This window comes from Protopterus annectens, chromosome 2.part1 (assembly GCF_019279795.1).
Source record: "Protopterus annectens isolate FY-2018-M chromosome 2.part1, PAN1.0, whole genome shotgun sequence".
Taxonomy (NCBI): Eukaryota; Metazoa; Chordata; order Ceratodontiformes; family Protopteridae; genus Protopterus; species Protopterus annectens.
The window spans coordinates 573,616,843-573,641,793 of record NC_056729.1 but is presented as its reverse complement, the minus strand read 5'-3'; the positions used below and the strand labels follow the sequence as shown (position 1 = coordinate 573,641,793).

At 44.6% G+C, this 24,951-nt stretch overlaps 1 protein-coding gene across 1 annotated transcript in view; it reads left to right on the top strand.

The window, feature by feature from the left end:
• CHRNA2 (cholinergic receptor nicotinic alpha 2 subunit) overlaps window positions 1–24,951 on the top strand; it is a 403,744-nt gene that overhangs the window by 293,297 nt on the left and 85,496 nt on the right. The window contains exon 6 of the mRNA XM_044062347.1: window positions 1,497–2,544. Coding sequence (XP_043918282.1) covers window positions 1,497–2,544 — 1,048 coding nt within the window. The remainder of the gene's footprint in view (window positions 1–1,496; window positions 2,545–24,951) is intronic.

Here is a 24,951-nt window from a genome sequence, read left to right as displayed (position 1 = left end):
ATGTACATATCCTGGTAAAATAATGTTTTTGCTCAAACATCTTTTACTGTGTTTGTGTTTCAGACGTTTTTTACCTTACTTATAAGATACTTATTATTTCTCCATATGTCTGTGTACATTACAGTGACCTCTATCTACAAATCCTGATCTCGCCTAATAAAGTAAAGCATAATTTATGCCTGAATATAGAAAAGTGCTCTGTGTGTGTGTGTGTGTGTGTGTGTGTGTGTGTGTGTGTGTGTGTGTGTGTGTGTGTGTGTGTGTGTGTGTGTGCGTGTGTGCGTGTGTGTGTGTGCGCGTGTGCGTGTGTGCGTGTGTGTGTGTGTGTGTGTGTGTGTGTGTGTGTGTGTGTGTGTGTGTGTGTGTGTGTGTGTGTGTGTGTGTGTGCGCTTCATTGAGTGAACCAAGTTTTTAAAAGATTTCGCCTTTAGGTTTCATAGCCTAGTAGAATTAAAAAAATAATAATAACTCACTTTGCAGGTATTTATCACAGACACATTTACAGCTTAGGGTTTACTTTATTGGAGTAAAATGGCTTTTGTAATTTTGTAATGAAACTGCAGTGAAATATTTTTTGTTAATTTCTCTCCACCACTGTCTCCCAGCTATCAGCTTTTCTTCTTGTTCTATTGATCCATACATTCCTCCCTCACTGAGGATGAAAGCAGACAAAGGGAGTCTGTTATTTACACAGCCATCAGGAGTTTTTCTTATTTTAGACCTAACCTTGCTGTGCATGGCCAGTAACAAGTTCCAGGATTTTAGCTTTCCATGGTCATTGGTAAGGGTATGTTATTAACTTCCACAAGTAAAATAAATCCTCAAGACTGCCTTGACCCTTAAGTGTCATTGTTCTCATGTGTCTCCAATTTCCATCAGGGACTCCACCATGGGACCAGGTACACCAGACATGTACCTCCACACCCTCGCCCTAAATGCAAGTGAGCTGGTGATGTTGAACCCCTCCTTCCTTCTTCAAGCCAGCTCCTTCATGTAGCCAAGCCATTAATCAACTTATGTTATCAGAGTCATAATCAGGGCTTTATCTATGAATGCCAGTAGAGCAGACTAAATTACCATGAGTTTTGTAAAACTATACATGTAATATTAGTGATTAGTGAGTACGAAATGAAAGAAATATGTCCTTTGAGGTACACCTCAAACAGACTGCAAATATAAACATAAAGTATAGGTGATTGGGATGTATGTTTTGTTCACTACTTTTGTAGACATTGCAGTTCTAACATTCCTGGGTCAAAGTAGCTTATATTAATACTGGAGTCTGTTAGCTTTACATGAGGGGAAAATTTAAGCTGCATATTTTATATGGTTTACACAATTACTAATGATTAACACTGGTTGATGTTAAGTCAAATTCTCTTTGTTATATATTTATGAATAAAAATAAAAATATACAAAATAAAAAAGACCAGTCTTTATACTCTGTCATCCATCTGCTTTATATTGTTTCATTTTCTTCTCAATCTTTTCTTTAGTGCAGATGGGGAGTTTGCTGTGACTCACATGACAAAAGCTCATTTATTCTATAGTGGGAAGGTGAAGTGGGTACCTCCAGCCATTTATAAGAGCTCCTGCAGCATTGATGTGACTTTCTTCCCCTTCGATCAGCAGAACTGCAAGATGAAGTTTGGATCATGGACATATGACAAAGCCAAGATTGATTTAGAAAGCATGGAGAAAAGTGTCGACCTCAAGGATTACTGGGAGAGTGGTGAATGGGCTATTGTCAATGCTGTTGGAACTTACAACACCAAGAAGTATGACTGCTGCTCTGAGATCTACCCGGATATAACATACTATTTCATCATCCGGAGGCTTCCTCTCTTTTATACTATCAATCTCATCATTCCTTGTTTGCTGATCTCTTGTTTGACAGTACTGGTGTTCTACTTGCCTTCTGACTGTGGAGAAAAGATAACACTTTGTATCTCAGTACTTCTGTCCCTCACTGTTTTCCTACTGCTGATTACGGAAATCATTCCATCTACATCACTAGTGATTCCACTGATTGGGGAGTACCTTCTCTTCACCATGATCTTTGTTACTCTGTCTATTGTCATCACAGTATTTGTATTAAATGTTCACCATCGTTCACCAAGTACGCACAAGATGCCCAAGTGGGTAAGAACAGTTTTTCTTGATTTTATTCCTCGTTGGCTTTTTATGAGACGACCAGATCCAGGAGGTGAGACCTACATTAACCACTATGATGCATCATCAGATATAAAACTGAGTACATCCAAGTACTGGCTGGAGACTGATGTAGATGATAAATGCGGAGACCTTGAAACGGGTATACACCCCTGCCACATGCGGCAGATAGGATCACATAATTTCAATGACCAGTGTCAGTACCATTCTACAAGACAGACAGCAGCTAGAATCAACTCCACATTAAGGTCGGCTGTGACTGAAAACCTGGTTTCAGACTCAAGCTTGAAACTATCCCCCAGTATTCTGAAAGCACTAGAGGGAGTGCATTACATAGCTGATCACCTAAGAGCAGAAGATGCAGATTTTTCGGTAAGCAATGTTTAGTCATTACTGGTTACAAATAAGCATGCTTTGCTAATGAAACAAATCACTGTAATCAAATGTGGTACTAATGTCTATTTGATATAAAAAAGTGAACATAAGAGATTATTTTATATTTAAGCAAATCACTGAGATGACAAGATTATTGTTCCTATTAATGGGTGTGATATTCTGTCCACAAAAATCAGTACAATTACAATTTTAGTTTTCTGACTCAAACGTAAAAATAACCTGATCTCTTATGAATTTAATGCTTGGGTTTTCCTTATGTGCAAGTACAAATTATACCAAAAATAAGGCAAGTAAAAGGATATCAGCTCACAGTTCATTGCACTTCCTTCTCTTCATCTAGTTGCACTGAAACAACTCACAAATCTGTGAAGAAACAGAGACATCTCACTAAATATCAGAAGTACACCCCCCCCCCATATGCTGCTTCTCTGTGACTGAATGCCTGGTAATACAGGAACAAAGCAACTGTCCTTTTCGATACCACTAGTAATATCTATACATGATGTTAGGTATAACTCTGTCAGAAAGGTGCTGATGTAAAAAACATAATACTACCACTATATTTTATAATGCCAACCCTTTTTTGCTAACTGTTCTTTGACTCACTTAAGATACTAGCTGGGGATTAAAAAGGGATACTGCTAATGGTAACACTAGCAGTAGGCTCCAACCAGTGATTCTACATAGTTGTAGAATGATCATGGCGGGTTGTCTCCAGCACCATACTAAATGCTAATGAGGCACTCTACGGCAGCAGCGTATGCTAATTAGTCAAGTGTTCTCCTCCTCTGCTTATAAAAGTTACAGAGGCAATGTCTGAGAATTACATAGCTGCATAAGCTAGTAATACCAGCCTTGTTAAAGAACAGAGCTGAAATGCTGCATTCCCTAATTGTAGTCAGTTGGGGAGGCCGCATAAATGTAAGATCATGTAAGTATCCGTGGAGAGTTAGTAGTGAGGTGAGTGACAGTGTGTGTCTGCCTTTGTGCCTGTCTGTAGGGGCATGAGTGACCTTGGGTGAATGTGCGTGCGTGTGTGTATGTGTGTGTGTGTGTGTGTGTGTGTGTGTGTGTGTGTGTGTGTGTGTGTGTGTGTGTGTGTATCCATGTGTGCGTGTGCTTGTGTGTGTGTGTGTGTGTGTGTGTGTGTGTGTGTGTGTGTGTGTGTGTGTGTGTGTGTGAGATTGATCACTGTACCTTAAACAATGTCAGTGATTTATATGGTGTAAAGACATTAAATTTTCCATCCGGCTGTGTTTGAGAGCAGTCTGCTATTGCCAATACATCCATCATGGCTCTAAATAATAAAAGCTCCTGATTCGTGTTGAAATATTTATTCAAAAAACTCAGATTATTTCATTTCAAGGTACATGGCTTTGTCTCTGCTTAACTGTAAGGCGACCCATGTTGTACGAATTACAGTGTCACACCATTTGGGGGTATCATGTGTATGAAGCATAATCCATAATAAACCATATTACATTGCTGAACCCAAGAACAAGCCCAATAAACAGCTTACTTTTTCCATTTATTCAGAGAAGCAGCACACAAACAGAGCAAGACCATCATCATTTGTTGTGGTAATGTCTCAAAGCCAGCTGTTGATTTGCAGTTCTGCAGTTATGCTTCAGTTTATCATCACCTTACACTCAAATTATATTAGCCAGCTAGCATCAACTAATTTTTTACATTGAAAAAGCAATGGTGGCACTTGTGTAGTACAAAATATTCAGTGGTACCCAAATGCCTACCCATGAGATTAGAGATGAAGCCAGTTGGAATTGTAGTGCAATATGCATAGTCCAGTCCTTCACATTTTCATAGTGGTAATCCATGAAGAGTGGCATTTCATGGTTATGCAAATCATGGCTTTCAGGATGACTACAAAAATGTACAAATGCCTGATTATCACAAAAGCCTAATATCCTTAAGGCATAAGTGATAGGGGGACAGCTAATACTCAGATAAGGGGCATTACATGTTTATGGATCAGTAAGATTCATAGAGATGAAGCTAAAAGGATTTCATTTTATACTAAACATGTAAATGGGTCTCAACTTATGCCAGCAAGCAGCAATTTACTTAAATTTTTTTTTATTGTAGTTTAGTGCTTCCGCATACATGAAAAAACTACTGCAGAGGTCATTCTGGGAAATTAGTTTTGGTGTCAGTGAAATGCTTGTGCAGATATGGACAAACTGCTGAAGGTATCACAGGGGGAAATGTTTCATTTTGGTGTCAGGGAAGTGCTTGCGCATACATCGTCAAATTACTGAAGGGATCACTGGGGAAGTGGTTCATTTTAGTGCTTGTGCATACTTGGACAAAATGCTAAAGGGATCACTTGGGAAATCTTTCATTTTGGTTCTTGTGAAAATTTGGACATATTACTGAAGGGATTGATGGGGGAAATTTTTGTTTTCATGTTTGTACATACTTGGTGAAAATACTGAAGGGGTCACGGGGGAAATGTTTCATTTTGGTGTTAGTGAAGTACTTGTGCATACATGAACAAACTACTGAAGGGGTCACGGGGGAAATGTTTCATCCTGGTGTTAGTGAAGTACTTGTGCATACATGAACAAACTACTGAAGGGGTCACAGGGGAAATGTTTCATCCTGGTGTTAGTGAAGTACTTGTGCATACATGAACAAACTACTCAAGGGGTCACGGGGGAAATGTTTCATCCTGGTGTTAGTGAAGTACTTGTGCATACATGAACAAACTACTGAAGGGGTCACGGGGGAAATGTTTCATCCTGGTGTCAGAGAAGTGCTTGTGCATACCTGGGTACTTTTCATACTTGGACAAACCCCTGAATGATGGTTTAGGGAAATGTTTCATTTTTGTGCTTGAGCATTCTTAGTAATACTACTGAATGGATCAGTGGAAGACATGTTTAATTCTGGAGCTTGTGCGTACTTGGATAAAATGCCATTTTGGTGCTTGTGCAAACTTGGTCAAACTACTGATGCGATCACTGGGAGAAATGCTTCATTTACATGCTTGTGCATACTTAGACATACTACTCACATAGGGCTCAGTGGGGAAATGTTTCATTTTGGTCATTGTGCATACTTGGACAAACTACTGAAAGGATCACGGGGGAAATGTTTCATTTTGGTGTCAGAGAAGTGCTTGTGCAGACATGAACAAACTACTGAAGTGATCCTCGGGGAAATGTTTCATTTTTGTGTTTGTGCATACTCGGACAAACTACTGAAGGAATCCCTTGGGGAAATCTTTCATTTTGGTTCTTGTACATACTTGGACATATTGCTGAAGGGATCAGTGGAGGAAATGTTTCATTTTGGTGTTTGTACATACTTAGACATACTAGTGAAGGGATTAGTGTTGAAATGTTTTATTTTGGTGCTTGTGCACACTTGGCCAAAATCCTCAAACAATCACTAGGGGAATTCTTTATTTTGGTGCGTACGCATACTTGCTGAAACTACTGAAAGGGTTGTTTTCAGAAGTGTACATTTTCCTTATCAAAAGCTTCCCTGTTCCACACACATGCATAGCAGACCCTAGATGGCAGACCTTGGTTTGCAAGCATTCCAACTAAACTTCGTTTAAGTTCTATTTATGAATAGTTCTTTATTTCCAGCACATTTCAAGGTGGGAAGTGTTTGGCTGGTACTACAAATTGTTTTCAGCTCCCCTTATGTTACTTCCATAGCTAGGACATACACTAGTGTTCCCTGCCATGGACTTCTGACAGTAAATAGTATTCAGTGGGCATGTGCAGTAAAAGAAAATGAAGCCTCTGATGGACGCTGTGTAAAGTCAGCATTATCTCTCTAGCCTGCTTCACTTTACCGATACAAAGATAATACATGCTTTCTTTCAAAGAAAGCATTCATACTATCTTTGTTTAGGCAATGTCTTTGAAACAAAAAGTCAAATGAGCAAGACTCCTCTCCTTTAGTGTAGGGAGTGCTCAGCGTACCAGCTGCCCCATGCTACAGCACTGATGAATACTGCTTATGCTATTTCAGTACTAGAACGTTACTGCGGTGGTGGTGCTGCGGTAGCTTTGTCACCTCACAGTAAGACATTGCCCTGTTCGATTCTCAGCTAAAGCGTCTTCTGTGTGGAGACATGCGTGAATGGGCATACCTTCATTGAAGGTTGTGCATCAGGGCTAGCAATTCGGCATGTAAAAATCTACTGCCAATCATTAGCGGACCGGAGTTCCGCTGTGGCGGCCCCTAACCGGGAAAAGCCGAAAGACACAACAACTATTTCAGTACTAGAATGTCAGCAAAATTTCTCCTGGTGGAAAGAGAAACAAGCAGGACACATTGTGCGTGTTTATGTGGGAGGAGTTGTCTGTGGAGTGGCTGGCATTCTCCTACAGTTGTAAGGAAATATCTCCTTTTATCTTCATCAAAAATTAACATTTCCTGATTGGCACAACATTCATCACCATTTTATACAGAATTATACTTTGATACAACTCCATTAATACTCACCACACCCAAAACTGCCTCCCTGTTTAATCACATTTTCAAAGCCACGTTAATCAACCATTATGAGACCTGGTCTGCCTTATCATCCAGCCTAACAAAAATCAAACAGCTTTCACCTTTGTCTTGTATCTTCTGATACATTTACAACTTTTTACTTTTGTTGCTGTTCTCTCACATAATATATAGTATGTGAAAGAAAGTAAACATGCATTATTCATAGACCACACAATGCTAATTTGTGTACCTAAGCAATTCTATGAAATGCTTGGGTGCATAAATCCCTTCCCATAGGCATTTCCAGGGGAGATCACATGTCTAATCAGCATAGGCCACTCCCTTGGAATGGATTTTATCAGCCATGTAGAATCACTGAGGTGAACCTGTCTATGAAACAGACGGGCCATACACTAGAAGTTTTTGACCAGTGTTAGCACTTACTGCTAGCAGTAGCCCTTTCTGAACCCTAGCCATTATGTCAATAGCATTAAAAGAAGGTTAAGACTCACACATTAAGACAATGCTAAAATTTCAAGAATTGTACTCATACTAAAAGATGTACTCTAGTGTTATTATTGATTACTGTACTATTAAATATCAAAATTAAGCTTTGCATAGCAGTTTCACATCATGCAATAGCCAAGTATCTGGTGAGTATATCCCACTGTGTTGTAATTCAGGTACAGCCCACATTGATGCATTAATACATATTGTTTTATTAAAGTACTTATTTCACAAACAATTCTAGTACATAAATGTATAAAGCTGCAAAGAAGCTTTGATGAAAAAAAAGGGACAGAGTAACCTATCCTGATTCTCACAAACACAATATCTATGTATATATCTATATACAAGGACACATTCTACCATAGGTCCCACAGACACCTTCTCTAACTTCACACTTGCCAATAAGTTACTTAAGGGTCATAATGAAGAGACGGCAGGATATTTTATTAGAGCACATTTTATTAAAATCTTTTTGACTAAAATAATATACTTCACACACTACTAATCCTGAATTGCCATTTATCCAAAAATAGGTTAAAGTCAATGGGCAGGATTCACGAAGGCTTGCACGGAGTGTAAGAGATGTGTAAGACTCCATGCAAGCCTCGCGATCCAGGAACAACCTGAAACTCTGTGTAAGAGACCAGCTAAAACGTCTCTTACATGGACTGGGCGTGGATATGCTAAATACCTCACTTGCAGCTGAAAGGCATGCAAATGAGGTAGAGTAGCGATCCACGAAACAGAAAGCAGCCCATGTAAGAGCCGTTTTAGCTGCAGAAATGCACTCAGTTGACAACTGAGTATGTTTCTGCAAAAATCACAATGGAGCCATGTCAGCTCCAAATAAAGGGTGCATATGTGTCAGGCAGCATTCCAATGGCCAAATATGTGGCCATTGGCAAGGTACCCCGATGCAAATATTAAAAAAATATATATATTTTTTTCGGCGATCGCCGATGTTTAAACGCAGCGCAGCCCCGCGCAAACGGGCTGCGCTGTATAAAACATAAAAATGAAGGTTATAAACCCACAAATGTGGGTTTTATACAATACATGGAATTACAATGCAGTGACCAGCAGACCAAAAACAACATGGCCACCGTGTAGTGGTTGCTAAGGGGGGAAGCTGAGTCTAAGGCATGTAACTAAGCATTAGTAGGCAATCTGATGTAAATGAGGGTTAGGATACTGAATCCCACTGTCACATAGCAAATGAGCACATTCTGAGTAGTGTAAGAGATACATAAGGGGGAGGAATAGAGTAGGAGATAGGTGACATCACAGGGGGGAATGGTAGAAAGAAATGCAGTTCATTGGAGGTCAGTGTTACATGACAGATGTCAGACACAGATCATGGAAAGAGGAGTGCCACAAGATAAGCATGGGAAAGTCAAGAAATGGAAGGTGTACACTGTTACTTATACCAAAGTTTCTTGCTGGGCGTGCATTCGCACATGGGTGCGCCATGAGGCGCGGGTAGGACAGTGTGTGCACGTGTAAGGCAGACTGAGCATGTGGGAGCGTGTTGGTAGACTTGTAAGACTGTTTGCACTAGTGTGCGCGTGTGTAGGGCAGACTGAGCATGTGGGAGCCTGTTGGCAGAGTTGTAACACTGTTTGCGCTGGTGTGCACGCGTTTTAACCCGAATAAGCAGATTCCGAACCGTGTAAGTATGTGTGGGCGCGTGTAAGCCACTGTGAGCATGTTTTTGCTGGTATGCACGTTGCTCCCCCCTGAGGAAACATAAAGGAAAAAGGAAGCAACAGAATTAGTAGGAAGCTAGCAGGAAATACTGCTGGAGCTAGCAGGTGAAAACAATTAGAAGCAGGCAATTACACAGGCAGAATAGTAGCTCAGCCAAGCACTTAAAACTCTGCAAACAGCAGTGCAGGATGTATCTCTCAAGAGACACTGCAAGACAGGAGTAAGCTATTAGAAGTGAAAACTGAAAAAGCTGAACTCAGAGCAGAAATGCTAGGGGCTGCCATAGCTGTCATAAGGAGACATAGGTGACTTGCTGAGGATGGTGACAATGCAGATGGTGCCAGACAACCCACAGTGAGGAGACGGAGAAGAGTGTACAGGCCCAGGGTCACCTACCACGGGTTACATGAGCTGGAGATAGTAGAGTGCTATAGAGTGGACAGAGACCTCCTGCAGCAAATTGTCGAGCTGTGCAGGCCACGCCTCACACACAGAACCAACAGAGGGGAACCCATCCCAGTGGAAACCAAGGTATGTGTTGGCCTAAGAATACTAGCAACAGGTACCTTCCAGAGACCAACTGGTGATATGATGGAGATATCACAGGCATCAGCCTCCAGGGTACTGCACCAGTTCCTGGATGCCATGTTAGCACATGTTGGTGATCATGTACATTTCCCCAATGCCCGTGAGGTATTGGCCAGCAATATGCGTCTCTTCCAGCAAATAGCGGAATACCCTGAGGTAGTGGGTACAATAGACTGCACGCACATATGCAACAAAGCACCAGCCGGTGAGCGGGGTAGGGCCTACATTAACCGCAAGGGCTTCCCCTCCATCAACTGCCAGGTCATGTGTGATGCCCAGGGCATAATAATGAATGTGTGTGCTGGCTGCCCTGGGAGCTACCATGATTCCCACATCTGGCATTTGACGCAGCTGTACCAGACATTTGCCAATGGGGACATCCCACACGGACACCTAGTGGGGGATGCAGGTTATGCACTGGAGCCGTGGCTGATGACACCCATCAGAAACGCACACACACCTGAACAGGAATGCCATAATGAGGCACACGCACAAACACGTAATGTAATAGAGCGTGTGTTTGGGCTGCCCAAGTCACGGTTCCGGTGTCTGGACACATCTGGTGGAGCCTTGCAGTACTCACCAACTACATGTACCCAAATTGTCATGGTATGTGCTATGCTACATAATATGATCTTGCAAAAACAGCTGCAGCAGGACCAGCATAGGGCCGGGCCAAACAGCCCCCCACCATGGCCAAGGCCATCACAGGCAGAGCGTGACTCGGAGGAGGAACAACCTGAGCCTGCCCCAGTAGGCAGAAGGAAACATGCCCAGTATGCCCTGGCCTTGGCAAAGAGGCAACGCATAGCACATACACTGGCTCAGTAGGAACCTTGGGAATGATACCCCTCTCTGACTCACTCAAATAATAACATGGATGCCTAAAATGACATGACTGCTCTCAAACATGTACAGGGAGTGTAATATGTGCATCCGACAGAGGCAGCCCTGCAGCACCACCTGAGGCATGAATGCCATGTGTTAAGTAATGTAACACCATGTACTATATGCACACTTGAGGACCCTGACTAACATCCACCCTCACCAAGCATGAAGCCACAATATGACGATGGGATGATCAATTGCAATAATTGGCTGAAGTAATGCAGTTAGTCAAAGGGGAGCCAATGTGTTTCAGCCTGGAATGACATGCTGAGCATGACATGATGCATCACCTGCTAGGGGTGGCATGCACCTATCAGTCCAGGCCTCATGGATACTGGCAAAGGCTGTCAGTACCCACAGCGTGCCCTGAATAGGTAAGTCTCAAAACACAAACCCACCTTCATAGGTACCACAAGGGATAAGAACCTAGATGTAATGCTACCCAATGCCGGAAGTCTAAACAGCAAGATGTGTGCAGTGTAAACACACCCAGTATGGAGAATGTTGATATCTGTCCTGTAACAGAAAACTGGGTCAAGGCTCACATCAGCACCCTAACACTACCAGGTTACACCTCATACTGTGCTGTACAGCCTCAAAACATGGAACAAGCTACAAAAGGAGGGTGACTAGCAATAATTGTCAAGGATAACCACACCCCCATGTTGGTACCACAACAAGAAGCAGCATGGACTAGCCATGGTCATGTACCAGTGGCTAAAACCGCCTCCCAGTATATAGCCTGCTACAGACTACTGTCCTAACACCAGGAACTGCACCTGGCCTATGTTGGAATACATGAATATATCAAGCCCCCCAAACCACATTATATTGGTTGACTGAAAATACCCAGACATACACTGGGAGCATTATACTAGCACCAACACTGTAGGAGAAAAGTTCCTAGAATCCATAAACCAAAATGCCCAGGAACAACGTACCACTCCCACAAGGGGGGTAAGCATACTGGATGTGATAATCAGCAACATGTGTACTGGATGGCAAGATGAGAAGTGTATCCCTCACTGGTAAGACCAGACCATAGAGTAATCACACCGGATATACACATCCTGACCACAGTCCCTGGCCAGAAAACCACAGTAAAAAACATGTGTAAAGCATAAGTTGCACCCCTCCAAACTGATGTGGAATCCATTAAAGGCCCTGTGCAGGTGCAAAATATGGGACACACCGCAGAACCTGTTATACAGGCATTCCATGAACACAGCCAAGAATGCTTGGATTATGCAATCACAAATAACAACAAGACACAATGCCATACACGCAGGCATCTGGCATGCTGGACTCCAGCCATTACCAAACCATGCAAGAGAATGAGGAAGCTACTACATGATAGAGCAAACATAAAAAGGGAAGTAGTCACTGATCAGTAGTATGGCAATAAAATATGTCCACACATACAATCCACTAAGGCCAGCTACAACAAGTAGAATCTGTGAATCCTGAGGCAATGTTACACCTGCCCCAAGTACACAGACAACCCTCAACTCCCCCCAATAAATACAAATATATGTGAGAGATGCAACCATTTATCCAAACCGGAGTCTGAGCTCCCCCAACTCAGTACTGTCAAAACTAGTCAGGAGGAGAAGGTAACCACACACACCACAAACCCAGTCCCACATAGACCTATCACAACTGTAAACCAAACACATAAACACAGAAAAACATTCCCGGAGGCCCTAATTACAAACACACCACACCAACAGAGGCTTCCAAAGCAGACCCCCAAGCAACCACAACCTCCAAACATAGCACATGCAACACATAGTACACAAAGCTGGTGTGCCAAACAGTCACAGGCTAGAAGGAGAAACAACATACCTGATACAGTTGTAATAGGTGACTCTAAAGGCAGACACACTGCTGTCCCACTCACCAGACTGAACAAGGGAAAGGGTACAGTAAGCTGCCTGTAGGCTGCTACAATACGCCACATAACACAAGTACGCAGGTCACCCCAAAGCAAGTAGAAATATTATGCAGTCATTGTCTATGCTGGTGTGAATGACCTGAGATGTACCTCCCTGGACTACATGAAGAGACATGGATGAGCTCTCTGAGTATGTACTCCAGGCCGGTATGACACTGGCCGTTTGCAGCATCCTACTCTCACCAAGAATGATGCCACAGTACAAACACAGTATGATCAGCTTTAACAGGTGGCACAATTACAGCTGTCAGTCCAAGAGGATCTAATGTCTGTCTTCTTGAGATGTCATGCATGACAAGCCATGCTGCTGTTCCAGGGATGGCTTGCACCTGTTACCCCTGGGCGTCTGGATATTGGATAAGGCTTTTGCCACCTCCATAGAGCCATACGTAGGCAAGGCTGAAAAGACTAACCCACCACCCTAGAAAACATAAGTGGTAAGAAACATAAGGGTAATGCTGACCAATGCCAGATGTGTAAACCGCAATATGCATGGTCCTGAGGCCCTTCCCAGTATGGAGAACATCGATATCTGTGCAGTGACAGAAACCTGCTGCAAGCCTACTGACAGCACACCAGCACTACCAGGTTATACCTCATATCATGCGTTATGGCCCCAAAACCTGATCCAAAACATAAAAGGAGGGGGAGTATCCATATGCAGCACAGACACCCATACGTCCAGGTAACTGACAATGTATGAAGCATCGAAGACCACCCATGTGCACATAACTGTAGTCAAAACTGCTGTACAGTCTGTAGCATGCTACAGACCACACTCTCACACACAGGAACCCCACCCAGACGTCCTGAAGACACTGGACAGTATGAATGTCCCTCCAAATACCAAACAAGGTACTCACAAATTACCACATAGGTGGTAAACCATTATGTATGCAAGGAGTAATCAGAGACCTAGGGACACAAGTGGACAGTAACCTGTTATGTGACACTCACATTGCCAATGTGGCTAGGAAGACTGTCTATATTGGACACCGTATCATGAAAGGATTCACATTTACATCAACAGAGGTCATTGTGCCCCTGTACTGTTCTCTTATCAGACCCATAATCTAGTACAATGACTCGTATGGGATGTACCTTACCTGACACCTGCAGCGGTTAGAAAGACCTCAAAGGTACCTCACCAAGAGGATAAAGGGTCTCAAATATATGTCATATGCTGCCTGGCTGTAGACACCCCAGCTGAATGCAGTCACATACTGCCTACACAGAGGCATTGTATGTCTATTGTACAAGGCCATGTCCAACACAGGAGTAATGGACATGCTCCACCCCAGGAAAAGCAAAGCCATTGGAGCTGTGAGAGTGACAGATGTCAACCTCAACACATAATGAAATAGGATGCGCTGAAGGGACAGATACATAACCCAGAGGCTCCCCACACCCTGGAACAGGATCCCACTCCATGTTAGGCAGAGCCCCTCACTGACACCCCTCAACAGGAATATTGCCAAGTGGATGGATGATTGTAGATGTACACTGGGGGTCTTCACTGTGTCACGTCCAGACAGAGGCACAGTAAAGTAAATCATAAATGGCCATAATATTCACATAGCAAGGGGTGGCGAAAGACACACACACTCTGGCTAGGCTTACAAATGCCCTAGGGTGGATAGCCTAGTATGAGCCTATGAACCTATGAAGATACAAATTGTACAGGACACTAAGGATAATCCCAAGGCTTACTCAACTGATGGTAGGAACCATGTTGGGAATGAACAGATATGCTCCAAATCACACAAATATTACAAACAACATGCCAAACACACACACATATTGTCAATATACAACCTGACAGGTGCAGTGCAAACCCCCCCCCCCCCCCCCCCAGAATGCAAAATATCTATCCCAGCAGACTGCTGGCCCCCTGACATTACAGATGCTGAGGTAACAGCCAGCATCTACAAAGCAAAACACACAGCAGCAAATGTATGAGATGGTGTCCTGGGCTGAGTCCAACATGGACTCCAAGAAGAATGGAATGCCAAATCACACTACTGCTCAATGTCAGCCTTACCACAGGATATGTACCCAAAGAGCAGTGTACAACAACAGTGGTCCTTCTCAACAAAGGTGTTGCCTGAATGGATACTGCAAACTACCACCCCAGAATCCTGACAAGCTTGGTCTGCACAGCTATGGAAAGGATCAGCATGTACCGCAGACATAAAGCTATCGGGGACCTACTGACACCGGACCCTACCCAGTGTGGCTGTCTGAAGTGCAGATCCTGCCCCTAAACATGTTTGACCCATTTGAAACAGTCATTAAGGTCATTGATGAGGGCAATGTGGTCCACACAGCGTAGCTGGACCTTGCAAATGCTTCCATACAATACCCTACGTGTTCAGTATAGTTATGTTCACCAGCTTAAATATAAACCCCTATGTCAGTAGAGGGGTTGCAAACCAGACCAAGGACAGAACTGACATGGTCAGACATGCTGCAGCCATGTCAGACTACAAACCAGATACAAGTGGCATCCCACAAGGCATGGTCCTGGGACCTCCCTTGTTTTGTATATATGTCCCATAGGTACAGGCCAACATGGAAGGACTGTGATTAAACATGTATGCAGAGGAGTACAAACTGCCCACCACATCTGACCCCCAGCTGACACAAGCATCCCACAAAAGGGCCACATAGAAACAGACAACTGGTGCCATAGCCATGTCAGCAAGCTAATTGCAGAAAAGTGTATAGTCAACCCCCGTGGATATACAGTAAGTGCCCACCAATTACCACACAGGTGTTAACCCATTACGTACCTAACATGTAATGAGAGACCTGGGGACACAAGGTGATAGATATCCTGCATTGGACAAACATGTGGCTGTAGTGTTCACAGAAACATACCATATACCCACCTAATCATGAAGGTTGTCAGATCTAGATAAGGGGAGGTCATTGTGGCTCTGCAGTCATCCTTCACCAGCATTACAATTGACTACAGTAGCCCCTGTGGGATGTACCTCAGCAGACACCTCCATCAACTGTAAAGTCCACAACAGTACCTCACCAGGAGTAGCTTGAACAGATGCCATGTGTTGCCTGATTAAACAAACTGCAGCTCCACACACTGCCATACTGCCCACCCAGAGGTAAGCTGTGCCTGATGTATAAAGCCATGTCCAAGCTGGAATCAATGAACATGCTGCACCTTGTACAATCTGAATGGCAGTGAGCTATGCACATGAGAGACCTGAACCCCAGCACTGACATACATAGGACAAGCTGTACTGAATGATCCATAACACAGAAGCCACCCTCACTCTTGAGTAAACTCCCAGTACAGGTTAGCCAGAGAGTCACCCATCAACACTCCTCAAGAGGAATCTTGATGAGTGGATGGGAGATGGTAGGTTTACCCTGGGTATCACTGTTATGTCACAGGTAGATGGAGGCACAGTATACTAACCATGACATATGTCATGGCAAACTCCAGTTACAATGTGTGTCGAAGGACAAACACACTCTCTGACTAGCATTAGAAATAGCCTAGGGCACATCGCTAGTGTTTGCCAATGTCCACCTATGTTGTGGAATACACTACCAATGTTGGACAAGCCTGGTTTAGGTAGTCCATATCTGAACATAATGCAACATGGTCATATGTGCACAACTGGCCCCTAAACAGTCTGTTGTGCTCACTATGAAGATTTAAAGCAGTGATAGGACTAAAGCCCAGGATACTGTCCACCACAGTGAAAGTACTGAACCAGTACACTATACGGAACTACAGTGTTAGGTCAGTATGAAAGGATATTGACAACTATATGCAAAGTATCCCATGCAAACCCTGCAGGCACAGTATAATCCCTGTTGTGTTCAGACATGAAGCAGTTGGCCAGTAAGTACACAACATGACACCCAACACACAACCATAAACGTGAGATATTGTTGAAGTTCACACTCATCCAAATATGTGGTGGACTGCAGAGTTCAACATATGGAAAGCTCACACTAGGCATGCTCGCACACTTTGATAAATGAGGCATATGTCAGACAATATGGCATGGAAAGGCTGAACTGGGCATGCTCACACACTTAGGCCATATCTCCGTTTAGCAGTTGGCCACACATATCTGGTATTTGTACGTGTCATTCCAGGAACCAACCACATCACAGCAATCTGCCCAGTGCACACAGTAAATGACTACAGAGACATAAGTGATATAGTGGATCCCCCTCATATTCAAACATCTTCCACAGATACACAAGTTGTTCATAGAAACAGGGAATGCTATGGCAATAAAGACCTGCGAACAGTCTATCAGCAACAAATATTGTGCATCTGACAATTAAACATATGGGTGTAGAGGTCAATACTAGGCTGTTTTCCCTAGGGAATGACAGCTTAGCCAGAGTGTGCTTGGCATCTGCATCCACAGTACAGTAGGCTACTGTGCCACTGTAAAGTAGGTCACATAAGGCATCGTGTGAGGCTAGTGTACTGTGCCTCTGTCAAGCAGGGACACAGTGGAGATCCCAGGGTTTGAATGTGCTAAGCCACATCCATGTTGTTGGTGTGTGCTGGAAGAGGGTCACTGAGGACCTCTAACAGTAAGTGGGTGTCAGTAACAGACTGAGGGGAGCCCTATCTGCATTGTCTGGACAATTTCACTGTCAACACTGTGTTGTGATGATTATGTGGAATTGAAGTGTCGTGCTGGTACTGTTCAGTGATGTCCTCCCTCTGTGGGCTACAGCTCTGCAATGTATTAGCTCACTCTGTCTGTTGGACAGCTCATATATGGCTGGTGTACACCTGACAGGTGTCCTGTTGTGGAGCAGTCATGGGTATATGTGGGATAGCATGATCAATGCAAACCTTACACATGCTCATAGAATGCAATTGTCAAGGATTATGCAGAGTGGCCAGTATAGTCCCCCAGCATGGGTCCTTTGAAGTCTTCCACCCCAGTCTTCACAAGTGTAGAGTCTGCTTGTGCTAAATACAGTTTGTTTGCAGTGACAACCTTGCCTGGGGGTGGGGATGGGATATGAATGTCCAGGAAAGGTGGGTATGGTCAGATATCAACAATGGTGGTCCACCTCTGGTGTGGAACAGTGAGTACCCATGTTGCAGATGGACAGGTGCAATATGTATTCCCCCATGTGGCTGTGGTGAGTGGTTCTGCCATAACACATGGACCCACAAATTGTAGTGGCTGTAGGATAATGTTGTAGAGGCCTGAGTAGTTCCCACACACAATATGCCTGTACCTGATGTTAACAACTGGAATGGTGTATGTGAACACCTGCATATCCCGGCACTGTTCCCAGGGAAGCAAAGTGTGTGTCCTGGATGTGGGAGGGGTGTTCTGGACTGGTTGTGTTGTGTGTTACAGGTCCTGTGGTCACGAAGCATGGTATAGAACATAACCTGCCAGTGCGATGTGCATATCTGACCCTGAAGTAGGTGGCTGCAAATGCATATATATGCTATACCCCACCTGACAGGTAGTACTAGATGTACATACCTCTGTAGAAATAAAGATGTCAGCACCCTATAAATACTGCAGGTGTAGAACAGATGTCCAGTAATTCGGATAGTGCGCTCTGCTAATGCGTCTCCCTCAAGTGTCATAATATAGTTAGGTAGGAGTTTGAACCATGCAAATGCTCAGTGTGTGTGTGTGTGTGTGTGTGTGTGTGTGTGTGTGTGTGTGTGTGTGTGTGTGTGGGTGAGTGGGGTTGTGTGTGCAAGTCTGTGTGAGGGAAATGTCCCTTTTGGCGACTGGGAAAACACTCTACAGGATGCACATTCCCCTTTCTAAACAGTGATGATGTCAGCACCCTATAAGTACAGCAGGAGAAGGGTACCCTCCCAATAATGCAAATAGCATGCTCTGCTAATGCGTCCATCTTGAGTGTCATAACATAGTTAGGTAGGGGTTTAAATCCTGCAAATGCCCAGTGTGTGTTGAGGGGGGTTAGTGTGTGTGCAAGTCTGTGTGAGGGAAATGTCCCTTTTGGCAACTGGGAAAACACTCTACAGGATGCACATTCCCCTTTCTAAACACTGATGATGTCAGCACCCTATAAGTACAGCAGGAGAAGGGTAATCTCCCAGTAATGCGAATAGCACGCTCCTCTCATGCGTCTGTTTTAAGTGTCATAACATAATTCAGTAGGGGTTTGAATCCTGCAAATGCCCAGAGTGTGTGTGGAGGGGGGTTAGTGTGTATGCAAGTCTGTGTGAGGAAAATGTCTCTCCCTTTTGGCAACTGGGAAAACACTCTACAGGATGCACATTCCCCTTTCTAAACACTGATGATGTCAGCACCCTATAAGTACAGCAGGAGAAGGGAAACCTCCCAGTAATCTAAATAGCGTGCTCTGCTAATGTGTCTGTCTCGAGTGTCATAACATAGTTAGGTAGGGGTTTAAATCTTGCAAATGCCCAGTGTGTGTGGAGGGGGGTTAGTGTGTGTGCAAGTCTGTATGAAAGTAATGTCCCTTTTAGCAACTAGGAGAACACACTACAGGATGCAAATTCCCCTTTCTAAACACTGATGATGTCAGCACCCTAGAAGTACAGCAGGAGAAGAAAAACCTCCCAATAACGCGAATAGCACGCTCTGCTAATGTGTCCATCTCGAGTGTTGTAACATAGTTAGGTAGAGGTTTGAATCCTGCAAATGCCCAGTGTGTGTGGAGGGGGGTTAGTGTGTGTGCAAGTCTGTATGAGAGGAATGTCCATTTTGGCAACTAGGAGAACACACTACAGGATGCACATTCCCCTTTCTAAACACTGATGATGTCAGCACCCTATAAGTACAGCAGGAGAAGGTAAACCTCCCAATAATGCGAATATCGTGCTCCGCTAATGCGTCTCTCTCAAGTGTCATAACATAGCTCAGTAGGGGTTTGAATTCTGCAAATGGCAAGTGCCTGGATAAGGGGAGTGTATGTGATGGCATGTCTGTATGAAAGATATGTGCAATTAGGAGAACACACTACATGATGAACATTATCCCTTCCAAACACTGATGATGTCAGCACCCTATAAGTACAGCTGGAGAAAAAAAACCTCCCAATAATCCAAATAGTGCACTCTGCTAATGCATCTCTCTCAAGTGTCATAACCTATTTAGGTAGGGATTTGAATCCTGCAAATGGCAAGTGTGTGTGTTTGGATGAGGAGAGTTTGTGTGTGTGCAATTCTGTATGAAAAACATGTGCTTTTTGGCAAACAGGAGAACACACTACATGATGCACATTACCCTTTCCAAACACTGATGATGTCAGCACCCTATAAATACAGCCGGAGAAGAGGAACCTCCTAGTAATCCGAATAGTGTGCTTCACTAATGCTTCTCTCTCACGTGTCATGACATAGTTAGGTAGGGGTATGAATCCTGCAAGTGTGTGTGTAATTGCAAGTGTGAGAGAACAGTTTCTTTTGGCAACTACTACAATACACCAGATGCTGCATATTCCCCCAGTAAACATAGGTGATGTCACCACACTATCAGTACAGCTAAACAGGGCTAATTGCCCAGTAATGCCAATAGCGTGCTCCCCTACTGGGTCTATTACCACTGTCAGAGCACAGATAGGTATGTTTTGGAAACCCACAACTGCCACATGTAGTTGTGTCACACAAAATGACCATGTGTGGGTTGTTGTTCATAACAATGCATGACATTGCTTAAACCAGCAATGGCAATGCACACATGATGTATGTGTGTGACACATACACATATATACCTGTGACCTTCAGAAGTTACCATGTCTGACACGTGCCTCAAGTGGATAAATGGTATTTGCAATGCATAACATTATGACTGTGTCTTACTGTGCAGGGGCTGCATGCGGTATGTGTATATACAGTATGAGTTGTATATGGTATCATCCTAACAGCAGGGGATACACATCTGGTCTGTGCCATATAGTCTACATGTAGTCGATGAACAGGTGCTGCATGTTCCCACCTGTTGTGGGAGTGGTAACATGTTGTTCCACTGCAATTCAGTGACTACATGCTGGGAACCTTTCAGCTAGTGTGTTGTAGCTGCAGTAATGCTCACACACAATGTTCGGCTGGATGCAGTCCAGCCATATAAAGACATATCTAGAGACTGTCATATTCCCAGTGTTGTTAGGGAGGACAGGTGGGTTTCCTGTGTATGGGAGGGCTGTGTGTGCCAGGCTATGAACCAGAAGGCAGTCCAACACACTGTTAGCTGCTCATGGATAGGCCCTGATGCTTTGTGCTGTGCCAACAACCTGGAGGTGTGTGTATCTGTGGTGCCTTGGGGTACCACCCCCCTGTTCATGTGTGTTACATGTGTAGGGGACGACAGGCATGGTATGAGGTATAACCTGGCAGTGATGGGTTACACCTGTGAGCCGTGAATCAGGAATCTGTTACTGCACAGATATTGCCGTTTACCGTGCTGATGACAGTGTCCAGTGAATACATCTTGCGGTGTACACTGCTGGTGTTGTGTAGCATTACTGTTAGTGTCCTATCCCGTGTGATACCCACAGAGGTGGCTATGTAATCTGTGTCCTGCAGCAAAAGACACTATGTGTGTATCAAGGGGCTTCGCCAATATACAATGGCCCATGGGTGTCACATGCAAGCTGCCCCTCGCAAATCATTGTGGCTTCCCTAGCATGTAAGCACACGCTGACAGCCATTGGATACCCTATGAATGACATTGGAGATTGAGCAGAATGTAGACATAGAACACCCTTCCTACATATTGTGGTAGCATACCTGGTGAGGGTATGATGGCAACCAAGGTCAGGCTCATACTGGCCCGTGCCACATGCTGAGAGAGCCCTTCTATGTTCCCTATCATGTAGTCCAGGGAGGTATATCTCAGGTCATCCATAGTGGCATGGACAATGACTGAGTCATATGTGTCCATGCCTCTGACTGACCTGTATGCATGTGTTTTGTGGTGGACCATAGTGCCCCATGGGCATATGACTGTGACCTTTACCATGTACAGCCTGTTGAGCGGGACCCCACTGCAGCGGCCAAGAGAGGTACCTGACACATCTGTAGCAGGTGTGTTGCATAGCCCTACAGGCTGTGAGTGTGTGGCACAAGGGATGTGTGTGCCATGTGTGGCATGTGCTCTGTTCCGACAATGTATGCCTGTGTGCCAGCTGCGGAGGTGTGTGATGCTCAGGCAGGATGCTATTCTGAGTCTCCAAGTATGCCCCAGTGTGTTCGGATTGCTGTCAGTGCGGGTCTATGTCAGACTGGTATTGTAGTCACTGTAGTATGTCATGCCACCTGACAGGGTATGGCAGTACTGGGTTCAGAGTGCTCAGTCCCCAGATTGGCTATATGGTGGCATCTCACACATGTGTTGTACGTTCCTGGCCAGGGGAGAGGGTTGACTGCATACATGTGGCAGCTGTGACATTGCCACATGACTCGCATAAACCACAACTGGACCATAGAGGTGATTCACAGGTTATCTTTGCACATGCTACCATAGTAGTGTGATTGCCATGGTGATTACCAACACATAGGGCCAATGGGGAACAACATACTGAAGGTGAGTATGTGTGGGTGTACTGCTACTGATTTCATAGCACTGGCATATATGACTGCACACATGGGTAAATGCCAGGTAAGTCATATGCAATGTGTCACAGGCAACGTACATGCGAACAGGACAGACAGTGACATTCTGTCAGGTGGAAAATTGACATACGTATAGTACACTATGCAGATGTCACTAGGAATCCACAGAAGCTCTGTAAATCTGCATTGCAGGTGGAATCAGTGTTCCAGGGAACCTCAAGCAAACATGCATGCAAACAAAGCTACAGTAAGCAGGGCTGGAAGTAGTCCATTGCACAACAAAGGAGGGGTAACACTTCCAGTAGGTAACAGTGCAAATATGCAGGCACTATCAACATGTACCCAGGAATGCACAGCTCAGATGTCCATGGTAGAACTGATATTATGTCATATTTAATTGTAATTTAAATTAAATTGGTACTGCACACATATCAACATGCGCAAACATCCACATTGCATAGTCGTTGTGGGCAACATGCCACCATTAGTGTAAATGTCCATCATTGCGTATCACTACTTGCATTAGCTTCTCCCCTGTGCTACCTATGTATGTGGCTATCTGTTGACATCCTTACCACCGGTATGCAATAATGTGCAGCTGTTACACTATGGTACTTACTATGGGTGTAGATGACAATTCAGGACAGTCATACAGTTACTGCATCAGGCATGCTGGGATATACACACAATCATATCAGCACACTGTACTGTTACCAACATGATACTAGTAATACATTTCTATGTAGTCACCCTGTGCATCAGCAACATGTTTACCTGTTCCTGCACTGATGTTGGAGATTGCAGGAGGTGGCACAGTTTCATCATATGGACAGGGTGTGAATTAGGTATGCCTGAGTCTGCCACTGATACCACCAATTGACATGTATGTGTATGTGTGTTGGTGAGGGACAGCAGTACAGGGTGGGGCACTGTTGGTGCAGTGTGCGCATGTATGTGGTAGCCCTAGGTGTTAACTTTTCGCATGTGTGTATGCATGCGCACAGTTTCACCTCATGGCTGCCATATACTGGAGTTTGTGGACAGCCACAGACTGCACCTGGCAGGCCATACAGATCAGTGTTTGTGGGCACGGACACGGTACCTGTGCCTGGCAGGGGTGCTATGGACTGTATCCGGTACTAAGCCAGACTGGGTACTGTCATCAGAAGCAGGAGTTTGTTGACTGGACACAGATCCCTGTTGGGACTGTCCAGAGCCACGTGCATGTGGTCTCCTGGGGCGGTCTGATGACAGCACAGACCCAGCATTGCTGGGGCTGATGCTGGCACTATGGGGGTGTCCGTGGGCCTGTTGTCATCCGCGCCGACTGCCAGCTGCTGCTGTTGCTGGCATACAGCCACATCGACGCCGCAACCATCCACCATTGCCCTGGCTCATGGACATGTGGTTGTGGAACTGCTGTAATATGTCCCCACAACGTCTGTCTATGACATCGGTGAAATTACGGATAGCATCCGTGATGTCATGCATACTGTCAGTCATGGATGTGTGATATGCTCTCAGCTCCCTCAGACCCTGTCTGGTGTACCTTTCCATACGTGACTGTGCCTGCATGACACCCCGAAACATAGCTGAGGTTGACAGACCTCTTTGAGCACGTCTGCCAGAGGCAGTACGCCCATGGATGCTCCCACGAGAACCCATGGGCAACTGTCTGTGTGGTACCATCTCAGGACCCTGCCCATGGCTGCAGTGTGGGGAAGCATGTGCCACAGATGCCACATTACCCTGGTCAATGCCCACTGTATCCTGTCCATCACCTAGGGACAATGGTGACATAGGATGTACTGGCAGAATGACTGCACAATGATGGGGTCGACAGCTGTGTACTGTCAACTGGCTGACCAATGACGGACCCTGACACACCTTCCTGTGCCATTACACAGATATCATCATTATCAGTACCTGTGGCACCAGATTCAGGTTCCCTGCTGCAGGACACCAGAGCAGCACCAGAACCTGTGGGAGGAAGACAGGAAACACAGTTTACAATGTCTACACAATGTTACCAGTGATGCACACATGCACACATGCACACATGCACACGTGGACACAGGCACACATGCACACATGCACACGTGGACACAGGCACACATGCACACATGCACACATGGACACATGCACACGTGGACACGTGCACACATGGACACATGCACACATGCACACCTGCACACATGCACACGTGGACACAGGCACACATGCACACATGCACATGTGGACACAGGCATGCATGCACACATGCACACATGCACACGCACACATGCACACGTGGACACACGCACACATGCACACATGCACACCCCGCAGTATACACACAGAGCACTACTGAGTTACACTATTATTGCTAGCAATTATACTATTATAGGTATTGTTAAAACACACTCACCAGCATGGATGGACTGCCTTGCTGTAACATTGGAAGGACCTGCAGAAATGAGGGGATTAATGTCAGTGGGCACAACTGTGCCATTGATACTGTGTATGATACAGTTCAGTAGTACACCAGTTGCCTTTCACATGTCAGCTACTGATATTGGCAATATCACACCTGCACAGTTACATACTATGTTGACAGCTGCATACCAAGGACACACCTTACACATGCATAAACTAACAGTGTACAGAACAGTCAAGTGTACATATGGCATAATACCTGCATTCT